The sequence below is a fragment of the Phascolarctos cinereus genome, unplaced genomic scaffold, assembly GCF_003287225.1.
Source record: "Phascolarctos cinereus isolate Bilbo 61053 unplaced genomic scaffold, phaCin_HiC Scaffold_4;HRSCAF=312, whole genome shotgun sequence".
In the NCBI taxonomy this organism is placed as follows: Eukaryota; Metazoa; Chordata; class Mammalia; order Diprotodontia; family Phascolarctidae; genus Phascolarctos; species Phascolarctos cinereus.
The window spans coordinates 378,357,476-378,380,287 of NW_027555847.1; the positions used below are offsets into that span (position 1 = coordinate 378,357,476).

The 22,812-nt window shown below is 37.1% G+C and overlaps 1 protein-coding gene and 1 long non-coding RNA gene across 3 annotated transcripts in view; one reads left to right on the plus strand and one right to left on the minus strand.

Moving 5' to 3' along the window:
* The window catches only part of EPG5 (ectopic P-granules 5 autophagy tethering factor), a 134,805-nt gene that overhangs the window by 32,474 nt on the left and 79,519 nt on the right, over positions 1–22,812 (plus strand). For both annotated transcript variants that reach the window (XM_078153275.1, XM_020985757.2), the window contains exons 7-18: positions 1,690–1,795; positions 3,624–3,738; positions 4,578–4,728; positions 5,574–5,729; positions 6,998–7,155; positions 12,214–12,368; positions 13,475–13,615; positions 16,420–16,584; positions 18,294–18,413; positions 18,890–19,149; positions 20,710–20,850; positions 22,391–22,535. In XM_078153275.1, the coding sequence (XP_078009401.1) occupies positions 1,690–1,795; positions 3,624–3,738; positions 4,578–4,728; positions 5,574–5,729; positions 6,998–7,155; positions 12,214–12,368; positions 13,475–13,615; positions 16,420–16,584; positions 18,294–18,413; positions 18,890–19,149; positions 20,710–20,850; positions 22,391–22,535 (1,813 nt within the window). The remainder of the gene's footprint in view (positions 1–1,689; positions 1,796–3,623; positions 3,739–4,577; positions 4,729–5,573; positions 5,730–6,997; positions 7,156–12,213; positions 12,369–13,474; positions 13,616–16,419; positions 16,585–18,293; positions 18,414–18,889; positions 19,150–20,709; positions 20,851–22,390; positions 22,536–22,812) is intronic.
* Positions 6,575–8,123, minus strand: LOC110207964 (uncharacterized). Its single transcript, XR_002324372.2, has 3 exons — positions 8,046–8,123; positions 7,820–7,877; positions 6,575–6,653 (listed from the first exon to the last, which is right to left on the minus strand). It is a non-coding gene; the product is annotated as an uncharacterized LOC110207964 (long non-coding RNA).

A 22,812-nucleotide genomic window follows, 5' to 3' on the forward strand; every position in this document is an offset into this window, starting at 1 on the left:
TGCTCCTTCTCAATCTCCTTCACTGGTTCATTATCCATATAATGCCCCATAGCTGTGGGTATTTCCTGAGGTTTTGTTCGATACCCTCTTCTCATCTCCTGTATGCAGATGACTCAGATCTTTATATCCAGCTCCAGTTTCTCTCCAAACTTTAATCTGGTATTGCCATTTCCCTATTAGACATTTCAAATGGGATGTTCTGGAGGCATTTTAAACTCAACCTGTCTAAAACTAAACTCATTATCTTTCCCCTCAAATCCTCATTTCTTGGAAACTTACATATTGAAGTCACCACCATTTTTGCAGACTGGGTTTGTAACTTTGTTGTTATCCTTGACTCTTCATTCTACCTCTCCTTCCATGTCCAATCAGTTGCTAAATCTTGCTGTTTCTACCTTTGTAATGTGTTTCACATATCATCCCTTCTCTCCCTTCACCTAGCTAACATCTTAGTTCAGGCCCTCTTCACAGCTTCCTAACTAATTACCTTGCTTTAGTATATCACCACTCTAGTGCATTCTATACAAAGGAATTTTCCTTTAGCTTGTATCTGACTGTGTGACTTCCCTTCTCAATTAACTCCAGTGACTTTCTTTTGTTTTCTTCTGTTTAACTTTTAAAGCCCTTCACAAGCTGGTCCTGATATATCTTTCTAGTCTCTCACTCTTCTTGTGTTCTGCCACGCTGCCCTTTCCTCTTTTCCTCACATAGGACAATTCCTACGCTATACTGGGTCTCTGCTCTGGCTCTCCTTTATGCCTGGAATGCAGGCCTTCCTCACCTCTGCCTCACAAAACCACCCCTAGATCTCTTCCTCTAAGACAGAGCTCAAGCATCACCCTCTGCTTCAGTCATTCCTGAGCCCCCTTCACTGCTAGTTTATTATTTCTTCTTCTCTTCTCCTTCTCCTTCTCCTTCTCCTTCTCCTTCTCCTTCTCCTTCTCCTTCTCCTTCTCCTTCTCCTTCTCCTTCTCCTTCTCCTTCTCCTTCTCCTTCTCCTTCTCCTTCTCCTTCTCCTTCTCCTTCTCCTTCTCCTTCTCCTCCTTCTCCTTCTTCTTCTTCTTCTTCTTCTCCTCCTCCTCCTCCTCTTGCCCAGGGTCACACAACTAGTAAGTGTCAAGTGTTTGGTCTGAGGCCGGATTTGAACTCAGGTCCTCTGACTTCAGGGCTGGTGCTCTATCTATTGCGCCACCTAGCTGCCCCTGGTTTATGCCTTCTCAAACTACCTTGTGTTTAATTGCTTTGTATATATTTGTATTAATTCATTTTATTTATGTACTTGTTTGTATCCCTCATTAGAATGTAAACTTTTTGCAAGTAGGCATTTATTTCATTTTGGACTTGTATCTTCAGCCCTAGTCCAGTGTCTGTCTGGCACATAGTAGATCTTAAAGCCTGTATGAGGAATGATGCTAATATAACTGCGTTTTCTTTAAAAACTGTTTTGTAATTCAGACTTTTTACTAGTTTAGACAGATATGCTTATTAGTCTTATACTTCAGTTTGAATTAATGAGGTTTTATTCTACTTGGGTTTTGCTAATTTTCTTCTATTCTCTATTTTAAGAGAGTTGAAACAGTGCATTTATATCTGACTATATCTCAGATGAGAAGAAAACCCTGAGTTAATTTATGCTTTTTTATGTGAACATTACTTCTGACATTAATGTGATTTTTCTACCTTTTTTAGAAATCGAGCTGAGTTTATGTGCCACATGAAGCCAAATGAATGGAAACCTTCCTCCCCTGGGCCTGAGTCTGGGAACTGGACATTAGTAGATGAAGGAGGAGAAGAGGTACTTAACTTTAAGAATCATAATGCTTTTATTAACCTTGGAAGGGTAAAGACTAAAAATTAAACATAACTTAGCGTTGGAGGATAAGACTGACCACCTGCCTGAAAGGCTAACCATGATACTGGAATATTTTCCTTTGCTTTGGGGGAATAGAATTTGACTTGTATATCCAAATTAGTATAATAATGAGCCGCATTATGGCAGGGTTTTATTTAGATGTTATAGATTTGTAATGAAAACCGTAGCATGGATATTGCATTTGGAAGATAGAAAGTCTTCCTCTTGTTTTTTGGTGAGAATTTACTTATGCAGGCCTCATTGTGATGGAGTTTTTGATGTTAGTGTCTAAACTTAAGTCTTTTAGTGTCCTTGGCTAATAAATTCGAGGCAGTTCCAGATGATAATATACGGTAGTGCATAGAGTCCCTTTATTCCCGAGCGTCTAGCCAAGAAGGTTAAGAGGATTTTTTTTTTTTAAAGTCAGTTGGGGTTAAGTGACTTGCCCAGGGTCACACAGCTAGTAAATGTCAAATATTTGGTCTGAGGTCACAGGTCCTCCTGACTTCAGGGCCAGTGCTCTATCCACTGTGCCACCTAGCTGCCCCTAGAGAAAGGTTTTCAAAGTAATTTCTCTCTAATCAGTTGAAAAGTACGGAGTGGGCAGCAGTCACTATCTCAAAGCTGCAACCATCGTATTCGTGGTGGTAGTGGTTATATATTTCTGGATATTTTGAGACATGTTTTGTTATTGTAACTAGATACTTAAAGGAGCAACCAAAGGGGAAAACTAATCTTTTGCTTTTTTTATGTTCCTCCTTTTGAGATTTGGTAGAGGTAATATGGTGATGGTCAATGATCAGGAACATAGGATGCTTGTTACTAATAGCTGACTTGTTAGCCTTAAAGCAAGCTTTTCAGAGGCTGATGCAAAATGAATGTTATTGAGATGTGGTGGGGTGGTGAAATTTCTGAAATAGTAACTTTTTCCAGTGATTTCATCCTAGTGAATTTGATCCCAGAGATAGGCAACCATTAAGAACCTTATGGATTAGAGGTTGAGAAAAGAAAGGGTCATTTTCTGTTTCCTGTACTTTACCATGAAGTCTCTGAAGCTTCAGTTTCTAAGTCCTTTTGGGACAGCCTAAAGGAAGACGAGTGTGGTTGGTGAAAACATTTATTTGTGAAATTGCATTGTTACTTTTGTTAAAGTTGATGTGTCATGTTTATCAAGATCTGTGTTGTGTACCAGTTTCTGCTACCTTTAGGAATATTAGGAATTATTAAGGAGATAAGTCAATCTGACTTGTACTTTTCTGGATAAAAATTCAGATTTTGGTTTATATTTGCCACGTGAGTATATCTTGTTTAGGTTGTTTTAAGCTCTTTTAACTGATAGAGAGTAGAACTTTGGGCAATTTGTCACTGAAGCAGCCTCTGATAGGTAGAATAAACCATTTGCCTGAAACTTCTGAGCTCTGGAGAAAGGTGCAGCTGCCGTGTGCGTGTGTGTGTGTGTGTGTGTGTGTGTGCGTGTGTGCGCGAGCGCGTCTGTGCGGGTGTGCATGTGCGCATACCCACTATTATCTGGTGTAAAGATATTTTTCACTTTAAAGGTTGACTTTTGCAGTGTAGTGTATTATAACTTCAGTTGAAACTGTATCTGTGAAAGTATATATCCCTTTAGTAAGATCCCTAGCCTGAGGAAGAAACTCAATTAGATCTTTTGGTATCCAGAAAAGGAAGAAGTCTTTTGAAATTTTATTGATAATTTTTCAACAGGGACGCCCAAAGGACTGCTCCTTAAGATTTTGTGGATTTTTTCCTGTAGGATGAAGATCCTGAGACAAGTTGGATTCTCCTTAGTGAAGATGACTTGATTGCTCTTTTGTCGCAGTTCCCATTTCGTGAACTCTTTAAACACTTCCTTGGATTTAAAGGGAAAGGTAAATTGATTCCTAAAGAAAAATACGGAGAATTTTGTCCTTAATTCAGCAAACATTATCTAAGCCGCTACAAACGACACGTCAGTGTTTAAATACTGAGGATAAAAATGACTCCATATTTGCTACCAAGGAGTCTACAATTTGAAAAGTTGTTAAGACTTCTTCAAGTAGTTAAAGTGTAAGGAATGAGATAAGTACATAGGAAATGTCAGAAGGGCATGAGAGGTTTGGTGAAAGGACGTGTCACCTTTAGCCAGAGGATAAAGGAGGGCCTCATGGTACCTTGGGTCTTGAATGCAGAGAATTTCAGTGGAAGGAATCTCTTCCAAATATGGGTGAATCTGTATAATTTTCGCAGTCAAGAGAGTGCCTTTGTGGTAAATTGTTCAACATAAGAAAAAAAAATTGAATTTGGCTAATAGTTTTTTGTATTTATATCTCTGGCCCTGACAGTGCTTGTCTTTGAGCTCTTTTTCTCTTGTTTGGTTGTGTTGTGGTTAGCTGTAATGTGACACTGTTCTTGAGTCGTCTTGATTGCCATTGGTTACATTTTTTTTCCTATAGTTTTCTTTCCCATTTTGTCTACTGTTTTTATAACTTCTTTCACCTCTTTTTTCCCTAGTTGGTGAGTTGGCAGTTTACTTGACTTCATCAGAACTCTTCCATCTTTGCTATGTGGATTCATTTTGTTGCTTGGACACCTAAAATATCTTCCCATGATTGTTAGCTCAATCCTATAACTGTCAAACGCTCTATGAATTTGTCTTTTGAAGTCTTTGTGTTGTACCTTTGATAATTTTTCCCCCTTAATTTTTACTTTTTCTGTTGTTAATTTATAGATGATTATTTACCTGAAACAACAAGACCTCAAGAGATGATGAAAATTTTTGCCTTTGCCAACTCATTAGTGGAACTTCTAGCTGTAGGATTAGAAACCTTTAATAGAGCATGCTACAGGCAGTTTGTGAAACGAATTGGTTTTATGATTAGGTAAATATTTCATATTTATTTGAATTCTTCTCTTGACTGAAAACAATCATCATTTTAATGGTAGCTTCTCATCTGCATGATCCATCATTAATCTAAGAACTTGTATCCTTTTGTCTTGTACCTAATGGGCATGTTATAAATGTTTGTATCCAAAACCTTGTTAAACTGTTTCAAAGTTAATTGATTTGATATTTTAACTGTTCCTAGGCCCAAGATCTTAAACTCTGTCCTTGGCACTGAATTTCAGGCTAGAGAAGAATGGGAAGGGGAAAGTGCAGCTTCTTTCTTTCTGCCTTTCACTTCTCTTCTTTTCTCCCTTCCAACATCTGCTTGGATTGTGGTTCCTGTGGGCCAGGATGGGCCAGGGAATGGGACTGGTGGGTTTCCTATGGTTTTATCTATGGTTTAAGAATCGAACCTATGGTGACTCCCAGAGTCATGATGTAGATAATAATTGTCATGGCAGTGATTGTTATAAATCGCTTATTACTTAAATGTATCAGAAGAATATTATTTATTAAAATGGAAAATAGGGTTTATCTGTGTAGTGATTGAATGACTCAGTTTGGATTTAGTGTGGTAATTTTTTTTTTTTGGCTAGGCAGTGGGGTTAAGTGACTTGCCAGGGTCACACAGCTAGTAAATGTCAAGTGCCTGAGGCTGGATTTGAACTCAGGTCCTCCTGACTCAGGGCTGGTGCTCTGTCCACTGTGCCACCTAGCTGCCCCTAGTGTAGTAATTTTTTACCCCCTCTTAATCTAAATGCTTTAAACAGGATGTCTAATAAAAATAAACTAATGCTCAACCAGTGGATTTAAATGATTTATTATGATTTTCTTATATAGAATGACACTTTGTTATGTGAGTGATCACTGGGCCCAGTTTGTGAGCCATAACCAAGGCTATAGATTGGGTATGCAACCTTATTCATTGGAGAAGCTCCAAGTTGAATTTGATGAGCTGTTTCTCAGGGCTGTCCTGCATGTTCTGAAAGCTAAAAGGTATGTAGCCTGCTGGAAGTGGTTGAGAGAAAAATAATTATTAATACATTAATAGTTATATAGGGGGAGCATGGCATGGTGAATAGGGGCCTGGTCTTGGGGTCAGGTAGACCTGGGTTTTAGTCATGCACTGATACATAATAGCTGTATATAGTGACTTTGGCCTTTCAGCCTTCCAGTTAGCCCTCTAAGAGGTGAGTTACTGATGTACATTGGTGAAGGGAATTTCCACACAGTGCAATCTCAGTGACAAAATCATAGGTCCAATTACCATCTTGCCTTCTAACGCCCCCAAAATGAAAGTTTTGTAAAGCATACTGTCCCCAGCAGTATCATCAAAGTCTAGGCGGCACATTTCAATAACAGCAATAATAACAATAGCTAACACTTATATAGTATGTAAAGGTTTGCAGAATGTTTTTATATATTTTTATATATATATATATATATACACACACACACACACACACACACACACACACACACACACACACACACATATACATAAATAATTTCGTTTGATCTTCACAACAACCTTTGGAGGTAGGTGCTTTATTGTCCTCATTTTTTGGGTGAGGAAACTGAAGTACAGAGAGGTTAAGTGGCTTTCCTAAGGCCATACATCTAGTAAGTGTCTGAGGCAGTATATTGAACTGAGATATTCCTGACTCCAAACCCAGCATTCTTTTTATTATGCACTTGGTCATAACTGATCAAGAGCAGTGCTATGAGGATTCTCACAGTATGGTTTCAGCCCTCAGCAGTGGAGGGTATAGACTATGTATCATACTTCTTGTCATTCTTCACAATATATAGCATACTCACATAATTATTTGTTCTTTGATGTGCTGGTTGATTAAATTGTCTCACAAGCAATACTGCCGTATGGCCTAGTGTAGGAGTTCTTAACCTGGTATTTGTGAACTAAAAAAAAAATTTGATAATTGAATTTTAGTACAGTTGGTTTCCTTATTATGGCTTACATATTTTATTTTATGCATTTAAAGACATTCTGAGAAAGAAAGGGTCCATAATCTTTATTGGACTGCCACAGGAGTTTATGGCTATCTTAAAGGGTGATTAAAAAAAAACCAAACAAACAACTTCATCTCTGGAGATGCCTTCTCTAATCCAGAAGGTAGTTCTATCTATGAATTTGTAAGTATGTGGGTGGTCTTATACTTAGGTACACAGAAGAATTTTTTGTTGTGCTTTTAACATTTTTTCTGTGAGGTTTGAAACTTTGTACTGTTTTTAAAAAACAATAGGTTGGGCATTTGGCTATTTATGTCAGAGATGCCCTTTGGAACATTGTCAGTCCAGATGCTTTGGAAACTCTTTTACCTCATGCACCATACAGAAGATGAAAATTTGGAGAAGCTCTGTTCTACAGTCCAGGCTAATGAGTACAAGCACCAGCTTCAAGGTAAATCCCGCCTGGCAAGCCTTTTTGAAATACTTGAAATAGTTTCATCTTTTTGCTGTTAAAATTATTTTTTTTTCCTGTAGTTTCTAAAATCTTTTGGCTTTTGGAATGATGTGTATATGTTGTACTCATATCTCCATGTCTTTTAGTGGCAAAAATTTTTTTTTTTTGTGAGGCAGTTGGGGTTAAGTGACTTGCCCAGAGTCACACAGCTAGTGTTATGTGTCTGAGGCTGAATTTGTACTCAGGTCCTCCTGAATCCAGGGCTGGTGCTCTATCCATTGCACCACCTAGCTGTCCCAAAAAGTAGCAAAATTTATACTGCCATTCAACTTTTTTTGGGTTTGATTTTGGAAGCCAGCTTGGATATTTGAAATTTAGATTTGACCAAATCATTTGATAGAGTGAGTATTAATAAACAGGCAGTTTGAAAGTACAGGTAAAATTAAGGTACTCTGTGGGATTATCCCTCCGAAAGGATTCTGCCTTTGTATTGAAATTATTCTGGTCAATAAGTGTTTACTTAGGGCTTAGAAATAACTAACCTGGGTTCCATGTTATTCCTTTATTGTTGAATATTTGATTTCAATGGACCTCAAGTAGGTTTCTGTCTGTGTTGGTATATGACAATTAGAAAGACTTAAAGTAAGCCATACTTACTTACTAGTTCTAGAACATACTAATTCTTCAGTTCCTGTTTTTCTTTGACTGCTGAGAAGGATCTGGGAAGTCAGATGGGTTGGAGGAGATTAGAATTATCTTAGAAATGGAGCTTTGTTTTGAAAATAGTGTATATCCTTAAACATATATCTTAAGAAGGTAGTGCTGTTGAGTAAATTAATCTGTAGTCCAGAGGATTTCAGAAGCATGCTTTTTTAGTGGTAACTTACTTTATTCAGTTTTTTACTTTAGGACTTGTAAGATCTGTTGGTGCTTCCTCAAATGTAGAAGACAGCCTCATCTGTAAGTTAGTAAGAAGGTGGATGGTTTTCCAGAATTGCTGTGGCTGAAAAATTAATTATCCTGTAGTATAGCTATCCTGGTTGTGAGTGAGACTAATAAGGCTAGTCTTAGGATCCAGACATACGGTCTGTCACTAGGTACCTACTGAAGACTTTCCAGCTTGTCAAAGATGATATAGACTTTTGGAAATTGAGGTCACCACCATAATGAAGCCATTAGAGTAGGAATTAAAATAAGGTCCCAGTTGGTGTCATGCCTTAAATAAATAAAAAATATTTATTGAATAAAGACAATGTTTTGATAAATAAGTATAATTTTCACCCCTTGTTTTTCTCTTTAATTTTTCTTTTTGTAATCTGTATACTTCATTCTTTTTTCCTGTTCTGTTTCCTGTTCTTTTATTTTGTCTTCTCTCTTGTGGCTTGGGCTAGGCTCCCTTTCTTATTTTTTCTTGATGTAGAAAATATTTTGAAATTTGCTACAGTGGAGAGTGTTAAATTGGGTTATTTTCCTCTGAATCACTTTGTTGCACCTAATGATACTGTAAAGGATTGCCCAGCCTTTCCCCCTTTCTTTGGTGGTTGCTTCTCTCTCTCTCTCTCTCTCTCTCTCTCTCTCTCTCTCTCTCTCTCTCTATGTGAGGCCTTTGGGGTTAAGTGACTTGCGCAGTCACACAGCTAATGAGTGTTACGTGTCTGAGGTCGGATTTGAACTCAGGTCCTCCCGCCTCCAGGGCCGGTGCTCTATCTACTGTGCCACCTAGCTGCCCTGGTGGTTGTTTCTCTAGGTGAAATAGTTTTGAATGTTGTGGACTGTTATTCCTGTCAGTGTAATCCAAGTTGTTACCTTCCTTTGGAAGTCTCTGGAATCAGGGCATTGCACACCTTTCATTTATTTATTTATTTTTTGGTGAGGCATTGGGGTTAAGTGATTTGCCCAGGGTCACACAGCTAATAAGTGTCAAGTATCTGAGGCCTGATTTGAACTCAGGTCCTTGTGTCTCCAGGGCTGGTTCTCTATTCACTGCACCACCTAGCTGCCCCTAGTCACGCCTTTTACAAGTGGCTGTTTGATTAAGTTTCTTCTTATCATTTTGCAGAAGCTTTTGCATTTGGCATTTCATGCCAAATAACTGTTCTAATCACTGTCAAGTAAGTTTTTTTTTTCAGGCAACACATTAATAAATATTGTCAAAATCTATCTGTGGCCTATTTGTAAAAATCATATCATCTATGGAATGTGGACTATTATGGGTTTCCCAATGAAATCTGTTACTGTGATGGCGAAGAGCATTATTAGGTACAGGAGGCAGATTTGGTTTCCAGTCTCAGATTCATCCCTTATTAGCAATTTTAACTGATCTGAACCTCAGTTTGATCACGTGTAAAAGGAAAACTAATAATTTAATAATTATTATGGTTTCAGATCTCTCTGAAACTTATTTTCATCATTTGTAAAATAGAAGTAAAAAGGCTTGCTCAAATTCACAGAATTAAATGACATATTCTGTGTGATAATACTTTTAAAATTTTTACATAAATATAAGGAATGAGGAGGATAATTTGTTTATCTAGACACATTGACATGATAGGATGTACATTTAAGTGATAATCCATTTGGCTTTTCTTCTTTTGTTAATGTATTACTTTTTCTACTAAAATCTATGTTCTTTAAAATCAAGTGACTTCAGCTTCTCAGGTTGCATTTCAGATTTAATTAGGAGGCTTATTTAAGCATCACGAGGTCAGAGACTATATGTTAATTACCTTCACAGACCACTTTTGAGATGTGAAATTAATGTTTAGGGATGTTTAAGGAGCTTTTATTTTATGATCTCCATAACCAACCTGCTTAGTAGCTTACTTTTAAAGTGGATGTTGAATGAATTAATTCATAGGAAAGATATCTTTTTTTCCCCCATATATCTTAACTGGATTCCCCTTTTAAAAATTCTTTCAGCATAATACATTCAAATACTGTAATACTACTCGTTAGTTGTCTGTATTAATTTGGATTACAGAGTAGTTATTGAAATTTGTTGTTAATTCCCAAACCTCACTTTAGCCTTTAATTTCAGTACTTTAATCTCTTACTAGGACTTTAATTAATTTATTTATTTTTGCTTTTTTGCTAGGCAATGAGGTTAAGTGACTTGCCCAGGGTCACACAGCTAGTAAGTGTGAAGTGTCTGAGATCAGATTTGAACTCAGGTCCTCCTGACTCCAAGGCTGGAGTTCTATCCACAGCGCCACTTAGCTACCCCGTTAGGATTTTTAACACATAGTAAAATTAACTTGATTTTCACTTTTTTTCCTGGTGTCCAATACGGCAAAAATGCTAGGTAACAGCAAAATGCTTAAGATCCATTTAAAAACACTTAAAATCTGGAAAATCCACAAATTGCATCATCAGGTCATAGTTGGTTCTGTTTTATTGATCTCAAAACTGTGGGTATATTCCTGGTTCCTTTTTAATGAAGAAATAGAAGTAGGGTCTACATTCTGTCTCAGGGGTGTTGCAACTATCTACTTAAATGATTCCTTGAAGTGAGAGGGAATAGTGAAGTGAAGAAATGCTTATATCTGGAAAGCCTGTCATCCCAGCCTGGGTGAGCCTTTTTGAGGAGCCGTCGCCGTGATCTCTTATGCTAATGCTACCCAGTTCCCTTTAGGCCTCTTGGACTGGGTGTATAGATGCTGGAAAGGAGGAGAGAGGAAGAGCGGTAGGACTGTAGGAAAGAGTCTCTTCCTCATAACTTGATGCCTCCCCTCCCTAGGTGCATCCACACTTTGATCTCCAGTGAGTTGGCCACTGTACCAGTAAAAATTGTTATGTGTGCCATAAGTTGTCAGCTTATAATGTACAGTCAGTCCTCTTTCCCTTTTGTTTTCTTTTTACTGTTTTTCTTTCTTTCTTTCTCTCTTTTTTTTTTAAGGCAATTGGGGTTAAGTGACTTGCCCAGGGTCACAGAGCTAGTGTCAAGTGTTTGGTCTGAGGCCCGATTTGAACTCAAGTCCTCCTGACTTCAGGGCTGGTGCTCTATCCACTGCGCCACCAAGCTGCCCCTTTTGTTTTCTTTTTAGAGAAGTCTTTTAAAATGTGAGGTGCATAGTCCTTGATATGTGCCCTGAGACAGTGCAGGTTATACTGTTAGTCCTTATGCTAGAAATGTTTCTTGATAAGTTCCATTACAAATCCATTTTAGGGGGAATTCAATTGATTTACAAAGGTTATGAAATGTTTTTTGTATTAGAGAATGTCTAATGCTTACAAGTGGTAGAATTTAAATGTATTGAACAAAAAAGAAAATCTTTGGCTTGTTTCTGTATCAGTCTTGAAAGTTCCACCAGAAAGTGTTCAAAGCACTTATAATTTGTTGTGTCGAGTTGCTTCCTCTGTATGGATTGCAGTGAGAGAAGTATGGCAGAGTGGATAGAGGGCTGGATTTGGAGTCAGAATACCTGGCTGTAATCCTTTGTCAGATACCCCCTGCCTTCCCTGCGGCAACCCCCCCCCCACGTCCCTCCCCCCCCCCCCCCAGCTCTCTAACCCAACAAGTTATAGGCAAGTGATTACCCTGCTTCCCTACAAAGAGTTTCTATTTGGGCCACAAGAAAATGTTCCACAGAGCTGCATATATGTACTGCCCTCTGGTGGCAAAATACAGTACTCCATATGTAGGGACCTTTCTCTGAGAAACCAACACCAAATAACATATCGTATTTAAGATTCATATTTTCAGTTTTTGAATAATGCAGTGCAGTTCTATTTTCTGAATAGATATCAGTTTACAAGTAATTTTTTTTTCTTAACTAGTTTTTTTGCATTCTAGTTTTTTTTTTCTTTAGTAAAAAAGATATTTTGGGGCTAAAGTCAGACAGCTGTGTTTTGGAGTTGTAATGGAGCTTACAGAACCTCCAATAGAACTTTCTTCAGATTCTGAGGTCCTTTTTACAGCACAAAATGCCCTTTAGATTTAATAAGTTCTCTGTATTTTTATACTATATTAATGGCAAAATAGGCTAATAATATTAATGTGATGTAGTTATTTACCCTGCCCTTCTCCCCATTAATTGCTTTGATCTGAATTTTCAGACCCAGCGCATCTTGTGAGCTTTGAGAATTATATTTCTACCATGAATAGTTCAGAAGAAATTTGCCTTCTTACTACTTTTGCTCAGATGGCTCAGGCAAGAAAGACCAATGTGGATGAGGACTTTATAAAAGTTATTGTGCTGGAGATTTATGAGGTGAGCAAATCTGGGATGAACAACCAGCCAGACTCCTTTCTCCTCACTTATTCTTTGAGTCTTTTGGGATTAACTTAGAAAACAAATCTGCTTTGTGGCATTGAGGTTCCAAGAGCCACATTTGCTGCTATGAGCAGCAGTCTAGGCAAGTAGAGACTGAGTTATACAAGAAAGTGCAGACTGTTTGGAGAGGGAGATTTAGAAGGGTACTCTTGCCACTACCTACCTAATGTTTCTCTAGGTTCAGGGACATGAGGGGAAGGAAAGAGAGTTGGTAGGTTTTGCTGTGAGATTGCTATTTATGAGGGCAGGGATGCTGGCAGTTTCTTAGAAGACAAGAGGAAGAAATCTACTTGTTTTGGCTCACACTAGTGCCAGCTACATCCAGCATTGGCTTGGGCATGTGTATAAGTATTGGAGAAGCTTTGCCGCTGCTTGGGATAATCCCAGTGTGCTGTCTTTGGTACTAAGAGTACTTTTAGTGGTTGTACTCAGGTTTTTTACAAGTCAGATTTTGGGCAAAAATTGTGCAGTCTGTATTTAGACCAAGACAATAGTTGTGTGTTACTTCTTTTTACTAGATTATAAATTTGAGAGCCAGGAAATGTTAAAGTCCTCTTTGTATTCTCTGTAGTGCTTAGCATAGTGCCTTATATAGAGAAGATATTTAATAAATATTTATGGGATTCATTAATAAGAATTTGCTCCCACAAGCATACTAAAGAAGCATTGGTAGTTTATAATATTGTAACTAGGAGTTTCATTTTACAGATGGTAGTTCCATTAAAAGATTTGTTTTTATTGATAAAACTTGTCTTCCTTTTTTTAATTCTAACATATTACTCAACCCATCTGAAGTAACTTTTCTCCTGTTTGCAGACTTAGGATGCTTTTACTTAGTTGGGTATTTTATATCATCATGGGGTAGACATGTACGTGCTGGTCCTCTGAGGATACAGTTTGTATGACTGAATTTCAGTAATCTTTAGGAATAAAGCTGTGAACTGGAACTTGATATAGAATAATCTTTCTTTTTCTTGAATACACTTTGCAAGTGCATTTGTTTTAGTGAATGATATTAAAAATGCCATCTTCCTTCTCTTTAGGTATCTTATGTTAACCTTTCCACCAGAGAGACCTTTTCAAAAGTTGGTCGAGAGCTTTTAGGAGCTATTACTGCTGTTCATCCTGCAATCATTTCTGTCCTTTTGGACAGCGTTAAAGAGACCATTGACCAAGTTGGGATGGTAAGGATTTTATTTGAAAACAGATTGGAATTGAGTATATCTGCCAAAGACTGAATACTTTCAGGTGCACTGAAGGAAGAATCTTTTTATTTACATTTCTTTGTTTGGAGCTGTTTTTTTTTCCTCCAAGCAATTCTGCCTCAATTATGTGCCATTAGTAAATCAGAGTTGTTTATTTTAATGATTCTATTTGAATTTCTCAAGTTTGTCATACTAGGAAGGAGCAACTTTGGTTGAAAAAGATTAAAAAAAAGTCAATCAATATTGAACCTTGGATGGAAAGAGACGCAAAAAACAATTAATGATTTGGTAATACTTAACTTGCTTTGGATCTAGGCCAATTTGGTTTGTCGCCTTCTCAAGATTCTTTTTTTTTTTTTTTTGCTTAGGCAATTGGGGTTAAGTGACTTGCCCAGGGTCACACAGCTAGTAGGTGTCAAGTGTTTGGTCTGAGACTGGATTTGAACTCAGGTGCTCCTGACTTCGGGGCCGGCGCTCTATCTACTGCACCACCTAGCTGTCCCTGCCTTCTCACGATTCTATCATAACTTTGTACGAATCCACTAAAATTTCAGTTCTGCTTATTTTATATTAATCACATGCTTAAAGTAGATACAGATAGAAAAAATAGGTTAAAAAATGAAATAGATAAAAACATGGATGTTTTGTAAATTGTAGGCCTGTTTAATGTTTATTGAATTCCAGCAATGAATTAGCAGTCATGATTAGTTATCTCAGTTTAGTAAAATGTTAAAATTGGAGTTTTAAAAGGACTTTTCCTTTTTATATTTATATTTGCCATGGTGTCTTTGTGGCCACTATAACTGATTCAGCTAACCTGCATCAATTCGTACAGTCTTCCCAGATTTATTTATAACTATCCTTTTTATAATTTCTTATGGCATTATTTACATTCATATTCCATAATTTGTTCACCTGTTCCTCAGTTGATAGGTCCCCCCTTAATTTTAAGAAAAGGTATTGCTAGAGGCATTTAAATATATAAATATTTTCCTTTATGTTTATATATCTCTTTGGATCTGGGTCTAATAGTTGTATTGCTGGGTCAAAGGATATGCACAATTAGTGACATTTTAGGCATAAATTCCAATAACTTTCCTAAATGATTGAACCAGAACTACTGCCCATGGTGCGTTAGTGTCTGTTTTCCCTGTAGTCCCTCCAACATTTGTTATATTCCACTTTTATTATACTTGTTAATTTATTAATATGAGATAGAACCTCAGAATTGCCTTAATTTATATTTCACTTATTAGTGATTGTAGCATTTTAATTTTGTTTGTTGATAGTTTGGATTTCTTCCTTTGAGAACAGCCTGTTCATGTCCTTTGACCCTTTATCTATTGGGGAATGGCTTACGATTTTAGAAATTTCATTCAGTTCTTTATATATCTTGGAAATGACAGTGTTCTCAGAGAAGCTTGCTGCAAAGATGTTTCCCCCGTAGGTTACCTGTTTCCTTTCGAATTTTAATTGCATTGGTTTTGTTTATGCAAAACCTTTTTAATTTTGTTTAATCAAACCCATCTGTAATCCCATATTTGATCATACACTTTTTCTCAATTAGTAGATCTGAAACTGTATTTGCTTTTAAATTGTTTATGATATGACTTTTATCTGTCATGTGCCCATTTGAAGCTCATTTTTGTATATGGTGTGGGTGTTGGTTTAAACCTAATTTCTATCAGATTTCTTTCCAGTTTACCCTCTCCTGGCATAATCTTTAAGAACCCAGAGCCATCTCCACTCAACAATGAGTCACTGGAGTGGAATGTTATTAGAAGAATATAAATTTATTTTGACTTTAATAAAAGGCATGCTCCTGAAAAGTCCTGTACATTGGAATCATCTTTTAATGAAATTGAGAACTTGTCTGTATAAAGGAAATTTGTACTGAATGTTTTTTGTGAAGGGAGTTATTACTTCACATTTATCAGTGTTATAAGCCTACACTTTTGCATTATGGCTTTCTTCAGATGAGGAGTTACTACTTCTTATATAAAAAAGAGAATTGATCTGAAAACAGGGTTACAAAATTTGCCTTTTATGTATCAACAATCATGTTTCCAATTTTTTTCTTTTTTTTTTTAAGGCAGTTGGGGTTAAGTGACTTACCCAAGGTCACACAGCTAGTAAGTGTCAAGTGTTTGGTCTGAGGCCAGATTTGAACTTGGGTCCTCCTGACTTCAGGGCAGGTGCTCTATCCACTATGCCACCCAGCTGCCCCCATGTTTCCCATTTTGTGTTGATAGTTCCTCTTGTTTTCTATTTCCCTTGTTTTAAAAAACAAAGAAACAAAAACAAGATTTTTTTTTTTTTTAGCCTAGTTCCCTCTATCTCACTCAGGCTGAACGTTACAATGTACACTCACGGACCTAATCCTACTGCTGGTCAGCTAGGAAGCTGATGTGGGTCAGTTTGACTTTTCCTTATGCAGCCTGGCGGACCTCTCTCTTCCTACTTCCATTCCCCCTACCCATCAACTCATTGATTGACTTAGTTCAGGTACCTAGTTGACTTTAGCCCTGCTATAGCTTAGAGCTCCTGAGTTCAAGCCATCTGCTAGCCTCCCAGTAGCAGGGATTACATACATATGCTGCTGTGCCCCAGAACAAACTTACGTTTTGAAGAAAGTAGGAGTTGAAGAGTTAGAAATGAAGAGCTCCAATTTAGAATCTCCCTTAAATATTTTTAAATGTCCCTCTTCCTTCCTTCTCCATTACTACTCGTATCTTTATATTAATTCTTGATCTTCATTAATTTTTTTATCCCCTTTTACTAAGGTTTCCCTATACTTGTTCAAAGAGCTGCCTTTGTATCTGTGGCAACCATCTACCTCTGAAATAGCTGTGATGCGGGATTGGTTACTGAATTACAGTTTGTCAGCTGTGAAGAATAAATTGGCTTGTGTTATTCTGGAAGGAATGAATTGGGGATTTGGAGAACAGGTATGCCTTAAACAGTATGCTATGGAAATGGCCAATTCTGTGGTTTCAAAGGCATATTTTTTAATAAAACAATGTGATTTTAGTGATAATAAATTATGAGGCTATTATATAAATGCTTTTCTTTCTAAGGTAAATAATTTTTATCTACTTCAGAATTTAGAATTTTTTTCACTTTCTTCTTTGTAACGTGAACTTGCCCTTAAGTGAAAATGAATTGTAACAAATTGAGCATGCTTTCATTAATACTTAGACACGTATTATTTGATATATATACCCACTTATGATACCCTCTTAGCCTTTATATTTTTCTTTCTTCTCTTATATGTCCTTCACAAAGCTACCAACTTACTGTTTTAAAAACACTTTTATCATATCACTCTCTTCCCCGGGCCTCATTTTCTTATCCATAAAATGATGGGAGCAGAATATATGGTCTTAAAAATTATATAATTCTTTGAAGTTATATAATTCTGACTAGGAAAAAAGACAGTAGACTTATTTTATGTTCATCATTTGTTAGTTGAGTGATTATCAGTTAGAAATTTATGATTACTTTGTGCCCATCACTGTAATGTTGGTGATGATGGTATGATATTGAAAGGAGGAATGTAGAGATGTATATGCTGTGGTCCTTGCTTTCACGGAACTTATATCTAGTTGGAGCGCTGAGAACAGTGGAGAAGAACAAATTAAATGCTATACAGTGAAATTTCCTAGTTTAAATGCTATAGGAATTCAGAGAAAGGAATGATACCAGCTTGAGCTGGTATAGTTGGAGAAGACATCCTTGAGAGGATGGAACATAACCTGGGTGGCAGGGTGGGGTCAGCCATGAACTGGACTTGAAGAATGAAGAGAAGCATTCTAGGGGGAGAAGATGAACAGTAAGCAGCTGCTACATGACAGTGGACAGAGTGCAGGATCAAGAGTCAGAAAGACCTGACCTCAAATCTTGCCTTAGACACATAAGCTGTGTGACCCTTCCAAATCACTTAACATCTTAGATTCAGTTTCCTCATTTTTAAGGAGGATGATAATAGCACTTAATTCACAAAGTTGTGAAGGTAGTATTTTTAAAGTGCCTTGTAAACCTGAAAGTGCTGTATAAACATTAGTTATTATTATTTTTAGCTAAGAAAAAAGACATGGAGTTGAGGATAGTGTGTGTTAGGGGATAGCGAGAAGGCCATTCTGACTAGATGGCAGGGTATGTGTTGAGGTATAGTAAGGAATAAAATTGAGTAGGAGTAAAGATAATTGGGGAACTTTGAAAGCCAGGCAGTAGTGCTTATACTTTACTGCCACAGGCAACTGAGAGGTTACTATCAGCTATCGTGATGGAATGGGGAGAAACTGGAGGCCTGAAAAACTAACCTCACACTTTGTTCCTCTGTTATTGTCACTTCATGTTGTACCCTTTTTATAGTTATTTGTGCATGTTTTATTTGTCTGACTGAGCTGTAAGCTACATGAGGACAGAAATACTGTGATTTATTCTTTGTGTCTCCTGCAGCACCTCACATAGCGCCTTGTGTGTAATAGGTACTCAGTAAATGTTTTTTGAATAATTGGAGACAAACTAGAGGGTTATTGTAGTTATTATAGCAAAGGATAACATAGCCTGAGGGCTGCCCTGGTACCTATAAAGTATAAGAAAAAGACTTAGAGGAAGACCTCTAGTATATTGTCATTATTTTCTTTTTTAAAAGGATACACTTCATCTGAATCAGACTGTTCATGCTGAAGTGGCATTAATGATTCTTGAAGCTTACCAGAGGTACCTTGCTCAGAAGCCGTATGCTGGGCTACTTTCTGAAAGCATAAAACAGGTATTTATTTTTCCTCTGACTACTTAAATATTGATTATGTAAAATTTTGCTTTTTGAGGATGTTGGAAAAATTAAGTTATATCACGGTAGCGTCATGTTTCATGACAAGTTAAAATTGTTCAATAATTAAACTCTGGGACTGGACGAGGAATTTTCCTCTGAGGAAAAGCTTTTGTACAAGCATCTTACCACTGGAGAGTTGTACCTAAACACGACTCTTCCTACTCCTCATATGCCCTTCACAGTTTCTTTCTTTTGCTTGGTTTTACTAAGTGTGCATTATGAAGTATTGGCAAGTGACCTAAGTGGTGTTAGGTAAGCATTATTATTATTGTTTTTTCTCATAAAGACTGAGTACCAGCAGTGCATTATTCACTTTCTAGCACATGGATACAATTTGTGTCTAATGGGAACTGAAAGGGACTTAGGGGATTAATTAAATTTGTCGTGATGATGTCTTTTTAAAATTGTTTTAGGTTTCGTATTTGGCCAGTATTGTACGTTATGGAGAGACACCTGAAACCTCATTTAACCAATGGGCTTGGAACTTGATTTTGAGATTAAAGCTTCACAAAAATGATTATGGAATGCAACAGAATTGTCCAACAGTTCCTTTCTCCAGCACTGTGCCGGATATGAATGAATCACCCACATTTCATCCCCTACTGAAGGCTGTGAAAGCAGGCATGCCCATTGGCTGTTATCTAGCCTTATCTATGACAACTGTGGGCCATAGGTACAGAATAATACTTATATCTAATAGTATTTGTTTTCAAAGGACGAGGTGCCTACAAAAAATTGCTAACCTTTGTGGACTCAGTAGAGGTTTCTAAGATCTCACAGGTTTAAGATGTCACTAAACAACTTCTCTAGGGTGATCAGGCCTGAGGAAGGTGATTCAGGCTGCCTAAACTCATGATCTTTGAGAGCAAATTAAGTCTTTCTCATCCTTATGTTCTTAAAGGACTTTGTACATTGTAGACACTCAATTTTTTAATCATCTGTACCAGAAAGCTAATTTATTATTTTGTAATAAGTATAATTGTCAGGCAGACTGAAATATTCATGTCAGCCCATCAGAAGAGAATTTTGTTTGGGAAGCTGGAATAAAATCATAAGGTTTTGTAAATATAAAATCAAAGCAAAGTATATGATCATAAGGAATATTTTCTTCAAGTGATAGTAGTCTCAGACAGTGGGACTTTTTTTTCTTTTTTTCAAATCCTCATATTGGCTCATACATCTGACTTCTGATTTCCTGGATCTGGAGTCAGAGGATCTAGGTTTGAATCCTGGGTCAGCTACTTACTACCTGTGTGCCATTAGACGAATCACTCTGCCTTTATGGGCTCTAAGATGAGAGGATTGGACTGACTTAAGACCCCTTTTAACCCTAAAATGTATGACCCTGTAATCTTGTGGGTTATTGTGAGAGATAGTTTGGAGTCATTGTAGGTTTTAATGGAGAAAAGGGGACTAATAGGATGAGAATAATCTATTGAGTGCCTTTAAGAAGGCTTCAAATAGGTGCTGATCTTGTCCAGTTCTCTTGCCCTTAAGGAGTGCCCCCTTTCTGAAACGTTTCTTCATTTACCTAGTATCTGTTTTAAATTTGGAATTTTATCTTTTTAGCCCTGGGTAGAAGGGCTGAACACAGATGTAGTTTCTTTGTTGTTGTTGTTCAGGCATTTTTCAGGCATGTCTGACTCTTTGTGATCCCATTTAGGATTTTCTTGGCAAAGATACTGAAGTGGTTTAATTTTCTTCTCCAGCTCGTTTTACAAATGAGGAAATTCAGGCAAACAAAGTTAATTAACTTGCCCAGGGTCACACAGTTAGTAAGTGTCTGAGGTCACATTTGAACTCAGGTCTTCCTGACTCCAAACCTAGCATTCTATCCACTGTACAACCTAGTTGCCTGTTGGTAGTTTCTAGCTGAACATAATAGTTTAGCTGCATTTCAGATTTCTAGATAAAAGCACGAGTAAAGAACTTCAGTGGCTAAACTCAGTGTGTGGTTTCTAGGTCACTGATCAAGGCAGGATTGATATGAGACATGGCTGATTTTTGTAATGTCTTTTAGATAGATCAGGCGGCTATCTAGAGAAAGAGTAGCATCTATATCTTGCAGGAGTTAGTTATTTTTCTGAAACTTATCCAGCTTACTGTTTACTGATTGAAAATTCTTAGTAGCAGCGAAGGGCTATATTGAAGACCTGAAACATGTTTAGTACAATAGCATATCAGTCTCAGCGTTTTATACTTACAACCATATTACCTTTTTTTCTCCTGGCAGCATTGAGAAATTTTGTGCAGAAGGCATTCCATTGTTGGGGATCCTGGTCCAGTCTAGGCATCTGCGAACAGTAGTACATGTTCTGGATAAGATTTTGCCCATGTTTTACCCTTGCCAGTATTACCTTTTGAAGAATGAACTGTAAGTATAGCCTGTGCTGTGTGGATTAGCCATTTGTGGTATGGGCATTATGTTTTGTTTTCTCCAACAATGTATAAGTGATAATGTTTTGGCAAACATTTTTCTTGTGTGGAGCAAAACATGCTACTTCCTAGGATTAGTATTTAGGCTTGTAAGCAGTATATCTGCTAAAGGCTCAAGTATTGTTTTAGTTTTTTCATAATGGGTTTAAACAAATATCTCCTGATTGCCCAAAGCCTGACACTAGAAAGAACAACTCTTCCAGTTAGAGAGAAGATGCTTCTGGTAGCAGTTAGCAAAGGAGTTGTCGGAGTAGCAACAAAAAACTTAGAGTTAGCGTTTATCTTAAACATCTTCAGTGTATTTCTTTTTCTGGTATGTGCTGTTGAATTAATCACTGAGGAACATACAAGGGGAGCAGATTAACGTCACTCTAGTGTTGTGGGAAATATGTGAAACATCTATAAAATAATGAGTAATTATATATATTTAAAATTTATTATAATAATTATAATAAGTAATACAATAGCAAAAGAATACTAATGTGGGATTCCTAAGTGTAGAGGGAATGCAGAGCAGGGAGAAGAACCAGTTGGGGTGAGAGTTGAGAGTAGATTAGGGGCAGTGTCATGGAAGCAGTGGGACTTGTACTGTCAGTGAGAGTGCATAGGGTGTGGATTGGTGGAGAAAATGAGGCTGAGGTAGAAAAGAATAGGATATGTTTGAAGGGTACTGAGAAATCCAGAATTTTTTCCAGAGCAGTGGGCTGGATGAAAAGCAGTTAAAGATAAGTTTGGGTAACAGGTTGGGGACAGGTAAAGTGGGGGAGGGTCTTGATTGTAAGTTATAGATGGAGATTAGACACTACAGTACAGTTATGGACATGAAGTAGGAGTACTAGGCATTTTCTGTAGATATTTGTGAATTTTTGCCTAAAATGTTTTTCTTGTAAAATTTTGAGGGTGAGAACAATCTTTTTTCTTATTGAAATATAACAGTTTGCCCATTTGGGCCCAAAATTTGTTAGGGAGTAGGATTTCATTTTATGGGGAAAAAAAAAGGATTCACTATTTGCCAAGCAAGGTCTTTCCATTCATATTCTGCAAACTGTGATTTAATTTGTATTATCTTATGGATGTTCATATTCAGGAAAGGGCTGTTGAGAATTGTTCATTGTGAGCCCCTTGTGATTTTGTATTTGAAGGCTTTCTTTAAAAGAGATTGATTTAAGTCCTTAAAGTTTATTTGTAGACCTTAATTTGTGAATGATATTGGACTGTTCTGATTTGTACAAGCCTCCCCAAAGGATTTTTGTTTCCAGTTCTTAATTCCGCCTCCCTCCCCTTCTTGTCCTTTTCTTCTCCATGTAGTTTTATTCTGATTAGATTCTTAAGAGTAAGAATTGGTTCAATTCATAAGAGTAAGGATTGGTTCAATTCTTTCTCATTCCTTGTTGATTCATCAACTGTTAATCATTAAAATTTCTTTGATTCCTAAAACGTCTTTAAATGTCTGCTGTATTTCTCCATTTGATATGTAGGTTTTTATCATATCTTCACCTGTTTTTGCACTTGGATAGTGGTATTCCTCAAGGAGTGACCCAACAAGTTACCCACAAAGTGGCTCAGCACTTGACAGGAACCAACTATGGAGAAAATGTGAAGCTTCTCAACAGCATGATCCAGGTCAGGAAACAGATCTAGTCTTTGTCATTGGGCATCATCATCTTGAGACATATGCTTGTCTTCTGGTATAATCCTAAAAACTCTAGTTGAATTCCATTTAATATACAGTTTAGCACCATTGTAGTTTAGTTGATACCATGGATGTTGGTATACCATGGAGTTTTCAGACTTAGTAGTGGAGGTAGGGGATGTTTTTGTTAATGCTTTTAAAAATGCTAGGAAATAGGAGGTGGGATCATAGTTAATTTCATTTCAGATTGACTGGAACTTTTCTCCA